This window comes from Gossypium hirsutum, chromosome D12 (genome assembly GCF_007990345.1).
Source record: "Gossypium hirsutum isolate 1008001.06 chromosome D12, Gossypium_hirsutum_v2.1, whole genome shotgun sequence".
Lineage (NCBI taxonomy): Eukaryota > Viridiplantae > Streptophyta > Magnoliopsida > Malvales > Malvaceae > Gossypium > Gossypium hirsutum.
The window spans coordinates 48,749,925-48,760,607 of record NC_053448.1 but is presented as its reverse complement, the minus strand read 5'-3'; the positions used below and the strand labels follow the sequence as shown (position 1 = coordinate 48,760,607).

The 10,683-nt window shown below is 31.3% G+C and overlaps 1 protein-coding gene across 1 annotated transcript; it reads left to right on the top strand.

Moving 5' to 3' along the window:
- Positions 1–9,221: 9,221 nt before the first annotated feature.
- On the top strand, positions 9,222–10,239 carry LOC107946287 (21 kDa protein). Its single transcript, XM_016880545.2, has one exon. The coding sequence runs from the start codon at positions 9,363–9,365 to the stop codon at positions 9,969–9,971; it is 609 nt and encodes a 202-aa protein (XP_016736034.1). The 5' UTR covers positions 9,222–9,362; the 3' UTR covers positions 9,972–10,239.
- Positions 10,240–10,683: the final 444 nt, after the last annotated feature.

Sequence of the window (10,683 nt, the reverse complement as noted above, 5' to 3'; positions counted from 1 at the left end):
TATAATTAATAAATTTTAAATAAAAATAATTATATTTTTAAAAATTAAAAAAAATAATATGGAAGAGTTTAAATGGGCTTGAATTAGCCATTTAAAAATATAGATAAGTTTAGGTAAAATTTAAAACTCATATTTTTTGCTAGGACGGATTTATGCTACTATTTATGATATTGATGTTACGCATAGGTCCTACCCAAACTCGACACATGAACATTATCTAACTACTTTCTCCTAAGATAGATGTGAACATTATCTGAGAAACACAACTGAGTGGAGATTATGATTACCAAAAAGAAAAAAAAAAAAGGGTCAGAATGAGTTTCCATGCATAATTGAGAAAGGGAAGTGGAATCCATTGATAAGTTTCAATCTTGCAAAATCGAGAAAGGGAGGTGGAATCCATTAATAAGTTTCAATCATGCATAATTGAGTTTCCCGCAAATTAAGTCCACTTGTTGAAATTGTATGGAAACCTTGTGAATGGAATGATCATTTTAATTTAAATTTTTATAATGTCAACGGAACAATAATCCAAAACTAGAAGGAAAAAAGGCTTAATGAAATATAATATCCTTATGCATGAGGATAATATGGATTTCAGACCATGTTATACTTGGGTTCCCTCTAATCTCTCCTTTCAACGGCAGGGATTGTGCCAAATAACTAAGTAGTATATGTGGCACTTTTCCTTCATGGGTCTCTCTCTATTTATATCACCTTTCAACGTACCACAGGGACACTCACTTGTGCTGCTTCAAGGATACGCAGAAAGAGAATGGAAAACTCCAAATATGAGGGAGAATCCCCTTGGTCCACTGGATTTTGCGACTGCTTCTCTGATGTTTCAGTCTGTTAATTGCCAAAATCAATTATTTCTTCATTTTATTTAAAATTAAAATATTTAAATTATTATCTTTAACTTTTATCCATAACTATTCAAAATAAAAATAAATATCATTAATAAAAATAAAATTATGGAATAATAGATTTTCAAAATTCAAGATTTATTATTATCAAACAAAAAAATTATATTTAGTGCTAATTTTTACTAATATATCAAACATTTTTATAATATTAATTTAGTAAAACAAATTTAATACTTAATTTTTTAACATTTAATTGTTTAGTTTATCAAACACATCCTAAATGTAAATCAAATATTAAATATGGTGTATAAAAGATACTAATATATGATTAAATTTTGTTATATAAATCATACTTAATGATAAATATGAAGCAATAAGTAATTTTTAATAATTTATTTTTGCTAAAATTTATTTATAATAATTATGTTAATTTAATATTTTTCTAATTAACTTAAATGTTATGAATTGAATGACGCATAAGTAATTCAACATTTTTTAAATATTATAATATAAAATTTAAATTCTATAATTCAAAATTTTTTTTATATAATAATTCCAAATCTTTTAAGTTTAAAAACACATAATTAAAAAAATAAAAATAGATGTTTTTAAATAAAAAATATTTATAATATAACAAAATTTATTTAAATTAACAAAAGGTTTAAAATATATATATATTTAAAAAAGTACTTTTAAACTATTTTGTCAAGCTCAAAATGTAATACCCCATACCTGATCCGACTGTCGAGTTCGAGCTACAAGATGTCACATTCATTGTCGGAACAACTATGATCAAATATAATCAATTTATACCAGTACACATCTAAATACGAGCAATATATGAATATGATATGATAAACAAAGCTTACGAGATTACAAAAGCTCTATTGCTAACCCCAGATCAAATTAAGATTAAATTGCAATGTTTTCAAAAATCTCAAGTTGACGTCACGACTTCGAGGATTCCTCGTCGGGGCGCAACATACTAACTTGGTATCTTCTTGAATCACCTAAGCATTTGGTATCTTCATGCCGTGATCGTCTGTTTCTAAATGGTCTAATTTGGTATCTTTTTGAATCACTTAAGCATTTCAAATACACATTTGCCTTCATAATTTCAGCAAAACATAAACATCCAATGGAATCAGTTATAAATCATAATACCTTTCGAACATATATACATTCCATCCATTTTATCATTTTTATCCAAACACCTAAGCAATTTCATTATGCTAACTATTAGTCTACTTAACATAAGTATACATGCATATATACATACATTGCCATATAAACTAATAGCATACTACAATTTATGCATTACAATATTGTGACAACCTAAATTGCACGATCGAAACATATAATCACTTCCAAATTACCAGTTCTAACTCCAAAAGTTCACAAGATCACATATTATACCAAAAACCAACTCAACCTAGGTACATGTCATATATTTAAACAAAATGGGACTACACAAACATAGCTGAGGCAAGGGTCTCTGGCAGGATGTTGGAATCGCTTCTTGTAACCTCGAGATTAAATTATACCTATGCACGGAGAAAACAAACCGTACATTGAGCAATAAAGCTCAATGGTATTTTCATGATTCAAGTTAATATGGTATAAGCATCAAATGCAAACAATTAATTCAAGTCTAATTTTTAATCGATACACATACCAAATGTGTCAATAATTCCCATTAACATATGACATACATATATAGATATATAGGTAGCAATTTGTCTTCAATTCACCAACATGGGCACTTAACTTATCATTCATGCCATTTGACATTAAAATACAAATTCTTCATCATATAGCATACCAAATTGAAGCATAATCCAATCAACCAATTCATATGATTGTTTCATTCCTTACTTTCTAAAACATATCTAACCATTATTCATTATATATTTCACTTCATACATACTTGAACATTTCATATCATCATTTATAAATATATACTTACACATACACATTCATCAATTTATATATTCAATTTCATCTCATCATTTCAATCCATTTCCGAGCCTAATAGCTCATTCATATTTAATCAGCCCCTAAGACTTATTTTTAACTCATTTTGCTTGACTTTTCACATGCTGTCAAATATCACATTTAATATATGTGCAATTATACCTAATCAATCACATTTGATTTCAATTTACCATATAGCCAAATCATGTTTATAAAACCCTATTAACCAAACACAGATTTAACATGGATACATGATAAATTGTAAAAGTAACATATTTTCATCCCATTATTAATGTGTTTTTGGATGATTAATTATGTAAATTAGTGAATTTGATGCTCCTAATCCTTTAAATTCATGTTTCTATACTTAGGAGAGCATTTGAGAGTAAAAGGAGTGAAAAATGAGCCAAAACCGAATAAATAGAGTTGTTTCCAAGTTCCACACGGCCTGGGCATTCCCACACGGGATGGTCACACGCCTGTGTGAGCCACACGGGCTTGTCACATGCCCATGTGCCAACCCATGTTGATAACGCACCCTGCCTCCTAAATACGAGGAAAAATCTAATTTTTAGGCTTTTTGAGCATTCTAAAGTCTATAAATAACAATTAGAAGAGGGCTTAAGGAGATATACAGAGAATATTGAAGAAAAAACTCGAAGAACGCCATCGTAATCAACTCGGAAGCGGATCTCCTTCAAGATTGAAGATCTCTATTCAATTTATTTAGAAGTTTTATTGAGTTTCTTTATGTCTTGTTGTTATCCTAATTTTGAGATGTTTCTATTCAGGATTATGAACTAAATTCCCTAGATACCTAGGGAAGATAAAACCTATGATGAATCCTATTATTTGATTTCTGATTTACATGATAAATACTTGATTCTTATTCTCAATCATGTATGCTTATTTTGTGTTTTAATAATCTAAGGATATTAATTCATGTTTAATGTGCTTATTTCAGTGGAGAAAAAGTCCCTGTTTATGAGTAGATCTAGCATAATTGACTAGAGTTGCATGCAATTCTAGAAATAGGACGATATAAATCTACCGAATTAGAGTCAAATCTAATAGGAGAATCCATAGATCGAGTTAATGCGACAATAGGAGTTTTAACTAGAAAGAGATTTCAATTAATTAACCTAGAGTCAGTTGTTCTTACTCTCGAAAGAGATATTAACATAATTTAGGGATTTCTACGGATCAAGGCACAAGTGAATAAATTGTTTAATTCAGATTCACAATAATAAGTGAAGTTTAGATGGATTCTTTACTGGGTATTGTCTCTCTTATTGGTATTTTCAAATATTTTCCTATTTTATTCTCTGTTGCGTTCTTAATTAAATAAGTTTAGTAATTTTAGATTTAAAAACAATCACTCCAATTTGTCGGCTAAATAATAGAAAAATGATAATTACTAGTACTTTTAGTCATCGTGGATACGATATTCCATAGATAGGTGCGCTTTCCTTAGTCGTATTTATAGTTAGTTTAGTGACCACCAATACGCGAATCTATCACCCCGGGTTGCCCGACAACAATGGTTTTCACAGTTTAAATAATCTGTCACCCCGAATTGCTCAACAACGATGAATCTATATGTACAATCTAACACCTCGAGTTTCCCGACAACAATGATTTTAAATCAATACCTGAACAACTAACAGGGTAACCAAATTTCCAATTTCATTGCACGATTCAAATCATACTTTATCATATCCAGTTCAGCATCAATTCATCAATTCATCATGTAATATAGCATGTTTCAACTCAATTTCATACCAATTATCATATATCAGCTAATTCATGAAATTTCTGTTCTATTTAATACAATCCTGTCTCGATATTCAGTCTCAACTGTAGCAATTCAACTCAAATAACAATTGACAACTCACCTCAACATTATAAAATGCTAAATGTCATGAATATGCTGAAATTAAATTGATCTTGAATCATAGAAATATAAATTGATAGCTCGTGTCACTCGTCATCGGCTCTCACCTTTCCTTTCCCTCTCAACAACCCGTCGTCGTCTTTAGCTACAGATAATAATTCAATAATGACACAATATCAAATTCCATACAAATCACATTCAAATACAAAGTCAAACATATTTTTTTAGTTTATTCAATTTAGTCCCTAAACCCGAGAAAAACATAACTTTCGATCTAAAACTTCAAATTAAAATCTAATTTTACATATACTCATTAGGGAACTTCTAGTTTCTATTCCTACCTAAATTTCCTAATAGTTTTTTATTTTATTCAATTTAGCCTTTAATATAAAAAAATCAATAATTAAACTTTACAATTTAGTCATTTTCATAAACTAAGCTTAATTTCTATAAATTTCACACTTAATTCATCCAGTTCTCAACAATGGAAACTTATCAAAATTTCAAAAATTTATCAACTTGGTACATAAGCTAGCTAAATCAAGCTCCCATGACTTTAAATCTATAAAAATTACATGAAAAAGACTTAAATTACCTTAGGTTTTAGCTTAGCCGAATGTAAGCTTCAACCTTCAACCATGACTTCCTTTATTTTTTTCTTCTTCTAATTTAGATGGTGGAGGAAGATGACGTTATCATCTTTTTTTCCACTAATGTCTTATATATATAATATATAATTAACATTTTATCAATCAAATTTAATTTAATTAATTATTTTTTATTATAAAATTTTATCTTTTAATTAAAACAAAATGAATTTCATCATTACCGTCCACTAGTTATTAATTACTATTGGCCTATTTATCATTTTAGTTTATTGGATAATTTCTATCTAGGTCTCCAAACCTTTTTCTAATTAAAAATCTATAGCGACTAGACTTGTCAATTTAGTTTCTAAGCCTTAATTAACCATTTTTTCGGCTAAACTACTTAACTGAATTCCAATTCATCTATATAATAACTTTGTACACATCATTATTTAATATTTACGGACTCATTTTGTGAAAATGGGGTTCCAAAACTGTAATTTTCGACACCATTGGAAATCGAGTCGTTATACGAAAAATTTAAGAGGGGACTGAATTGATATTTTGAAAATTTCTTACAAACTATTCAAAATGAAAATATGAAGAAAGAATAACTTTACATAATGAATTTGTAATGGCAATTGTCTACCTTCACCACCTTATCTTTTTACCACTAAGGATTTTTCAATTCGATGCTAAATTGATACATTTCAAGGAGAAGATACAACTTTTACAACACTATCTTTTTCTTAAGGCATAGATAGAATATTTCCCCATAGCTTTTATGGCTCAATTAAAACCTTGCAAATTTACAATTGGTGATATGAAAGAAAGTAAACAAATAGACCTTTACAAAGTGTGTGTTTACAAAAATAAGCTCTCATAGAAATAAAAATGAGAGTGATAAAATATCTAACAATAAGTTCCAAGAGATAGGTACAAGTGAAAATGAAAGAATAAAAAAATTGAAGTTTTTCTCTTGACTTTTATGCTTGGATGCGTTCAACTCTTATGTCTTGATGTGTCTCTGACTTGTATTTATTCCAAGGAATGAGTTTGTGGACGTTTATGGCTGTTGGGGATAGATTTTAGCCGTTGGAAGCATTAAATTTGAGTTTAAAAATGGTTCCCGCAATGTCTGTCTCGAGACTTGACTGAAAATAGTTATTATATGACTATTGATAGGCCATGTCTCTAGACATGTAGTTGTTGAAACAAAGTTTTGCTAACTAATTTGTTTCTCGAAATTTTGAAAATCAAAGTGGAAGGATAAATTGACAAAAAGCATAATTAAAATTCATTTATAAAGATAACATAATGCAAGGTTCAAAAAAATCATACAGTTTAGTCCTCCTTGCACGAAGATATCACTAAGAAATCATGCCAAAAAAAAAAATACAAAGACACCAATTATTATCAAGAATTTCTTGTAACCAAGGCATAATCCTAAAATCAAAGAGTTGCATGCTAAGAATAATTCAATAAAGTCGTATGCAATTTCTATTTCTAGTACTCTCCATTACTATATGGTATTCTTAAAACATACAAAATAAGTCATGAAAAGCATAATGACGAATAATATGGATACCAAAAGCTTCTATAATGATACCAAACAAATTTTTGAGAAACAATTCCACTCTTGACAAATAAGTTTGAATAGATTTAAACATGCCCATCTGAAACATTTTAAAGGTTCTACGAAGGGATTGAAGTTTGACAGTAATTATCTTTGTTGAACCTTGAAACTCTTTTTTGAGGATCTGTCATATGTCTAGGGAAGTAGTTGCTCTAAAAATCCGAGAGAAAATATCATTTGTACCTGCTTGTTGAAGAAAGAACAAAGGTCGTGTGTATTTCTTTCTGCTCTTTCGAAGTCTTTGTTGATCATCTGGGGTCATTATACTCACTTTATACCAGCTCCCAAAGTTCTTGAGACATAAACAAAGTCCTTATATCTTGTTGCTCCAAAATTCGTAGTTCTCTCTTTTGAACAAAGGAATAAAAGGCTGGGATGAAGTTGCAGTACCACTGACTATCAGCATTAGGTTTGCCTGAACCACTCACATTGAATTTCTGTTTTATTTCACTCTCTCCCACTTAATAAAACAAACTTAGCTTTGATATCAAAACATATTGATAAAAACAAAGATAAAATATGCTAAAGAAGATAAAAATAAAACTTGGAATGAAAACTAGAAGTGAAGAGAAAGTGAAGTTGAATATTTTTTGATACATGAAAAAGAAATTAACACAACCTTTTATAAGCTGTACAAGTGGCTAAAAAGAAAAAGTAAAACCGAAAGAGCTAAAAATCTGCATAGTGGTGGATATATTATTAACAGCACCTGGTTAAAATATAGGAACAAACAGGACTAACAAAAGGCTAATTCCACAGGAGTGAAATACAGAGGTCTGACATATCACACAAAAATGTTTCTAATCCGACTATGGTTGATATCCAAGATTATGGAACGGTAACAAGATTTAAAAATAAAAAAGGTGAGATTCATACAAGTTTTTGTTGAGCTAGAGTCCTTACAAAAACTAGAAAATGCTTTGTGGAAATAGCAGGGGATTTTATGAGACAAATGTTGTTAGGGAAATTTTTAGAATTGAAGGAGTCTTTGATATTGATGCTAAAAAAATTTGGTAAGTATATCCTAATCACCTTTGGAGTGGACAAAAAGAGAAGGATGTTGAAGACCATGAACTGGTTTGCCAACATTGTTGAATGGTCTAAAGACTACTTGACTGCTAAGGGAGCAACTTGGATTTTTTATTGACTACCTCTGCATGTTTGCAAATCAACAACTCTCCATGAGATTGCGAATTTGTGGCAATACTTTGAAGCTTGAGGATTTCAACTCTGGGAAGATGATAATTTTGATTCATCAGTTTGAAGATGAGTTGAAGTGCAAATAGGGGGGGAAAGCTATTTGGTTAGGGTGATGGAGGCTATTTCGGATTCCGATAATATTGCAACCATCTGCTAGCGATGATTAGTGGCGAATTGAGGGACCTCGAAGGAAAGCGACGAGTTGTTTGAGTCTCGGTTGGAGTTGGTTTAAGGAAAAACTGATCCTCTAGGTGTCAAAAGGCAGACGAGATTAATAATGATTGCTTGGCAAGAGATCTCAATGGGCATATTGCCCCAACCATTGCAGTAGATTCTTTTAGTGCTAATGTTGGGCTAGGGTTGTGGTGAGCCCTCTCATGAAAAGTTTATATATTAATTTTTAAAATTGAAAAAAAACACCAACCCACCATGTGTAGAATAACTTTAAAGAAATCTACTTTTTGTTAATGGTTTATTAGAAAATATTTATTTATGAAATTGTTAATTTTAATTTTGAATTAATTAAAACATTTGCAAAATAAAATAAAATTTAGAAAGTAATATGCAATCATTCTTTCCCTTTCTTAGCTTAAAAAAAAATTATTGTTGATATCTATGGCTTAAAATCGTTAGTGTTAAAATTGTTTTGACTATTACTGTTTTTCATTGACGTGTTTGATAAGGAAGATGTTGAAATGAAAAATGAAAAAAAAAATTTAAATCAGGTTATATTTTTCCAGATTTCCTCGATTAATCTTATAATTCCAACTTAAAATAACTTTTAATTTCTTTCCATCCAATTTTAATTTTTTATAAAACACAGTTTGTTGTTGTCTTTGTTTTTTCACCCCGTCATTTCCGTCGCCATTAGAGTTATAAGTTAAGGTGGTGGGATTTTCGGAATCCAATACGGCAAGCATCGCATTCTTGCCAACTAACTGTTGATGCACAGCCATTTTAATGGCCGAAAGCTTAGCTAGCTTGAAATCCATATTTTCAGGTCCCACAAACATTACTTAGAGAAAATAATATTAACAGGGGTCAAATCACGATCTGGCATTCTTGTAAATCTGAAATAAAAGAAGACCGAAATTTGTAGTCAGGAGGGTACGAATTTATTAAAGCAAGCAAACCGCCTTCCGACTACCTCGCGAATTCCCAAAAAAACTTCCCCCTCTTCACTGCACAACGTTAAAACCTTAGCCATGAAATCCCTCCCCTCCATCTCCATGCACTTTCTAATCTTCCTCTTCTTCTTTCTCCACCCAATCCCAACCCTTGGTTCCACCGTCTACGACACCAGCCCCACCGATTACATCCGTACAAGCTGCTCTGCCACCTTGTATCCTGACCTTTGCTACACTTCCCTATCTGGTTACGCCAATCCGGTCCAACAAGACCCAGCTCGTCTAGCTCGCATCGCCATTGGTGTCAGCCTCTCCAAGGCCCGTCGCATGGCATCTTATGTCTCTAACCTCACCCGTGAAACAGCCTACGGCGCTGACCCACAAGCCAGCGCCGCCTTACACGACTGTTTTTCCAACATGGACGATGCCGTGGATGAAATCCATGGTTCGTTAAGGCAAATGCGACGGCTGGTAGCCCCGGGTTCGGAGTCTTTCAGGTTCCAAATGGGAAACGTTCAGACGTGGATGAGCGCGGCTTTGACGGACGAAGAGACATGTACAGACGGGTTCGAAGATGTGAGGGAGGGGCCATTGAAAACGGAGGTGTACGAGAGGGCGGTGGAAGTGAAGAAGCTTACGAGCAATGCTTTGGCGTTGGTTAATAGTTATGCAGAAAAGGGTGAGTAAAAAACCCAAAAGAAAAATGTATAATTTCTGATCAACTAAGGAATATTGTTAAAAGCTTTGTTTAAGTTGTTTCGTGAGTGAAATCTAAAAAGCTGTATCTCTTTCGTTTGTAAATGGAGCAAAGTTTACGGATCAAATCAAGGACAAATGACTATATTATCAAAGCTTTGTCCTTGATTTTGTATAAGCAAATGCCATTTGAGGTGAGTCTCTTAGTAGATGTTGGATCAAAATAATTTCATAATATATAGCACAAATGACTAATAAATTTCAAATTTTATATAATCCATATTTAAGAAAGGTATGAACCAAGTCAAATACAAAAATCTGGAAGTCTATAAAAGATCGTCAAACTCATAATGTTATTAGTGAAATCTTTGATAACAGTGGTTGCATAAATTACAATGCTGTAATACATCCCAAATGTGTTTGGTATAGCACAGCTAAGCAGCACCTCATCCAGGAAAAAAATATTAATTTAGCCCCAACTATTGGCAATTTTGATCTAGTTTTTAATAGAGCTTCGACACAATTAATTGCCACTGAAGAACAAAGATTCTGCTCAACAAAACCATGTGTTGGTTTATGCTACATAGAAAAATAAAAGGAGAATATATTTTGCCTTTATATATTTAGTGTTTGACTTAACCGCTACTTGTACATACAAGTTTAAGGAAGATTTGTTTTTTTCTTTTTACGGAAAAGATAATGA

What these genes read in the sequence shown, in the direction of transcription:
- LOC107946287 (XM_016880545.2), top strand. Translation starts at nt 9,363, where the DNA reads ATGAAATCCCTCCCCTCCATCTCCATGCACTTTCTAATCTTCCTCTTC.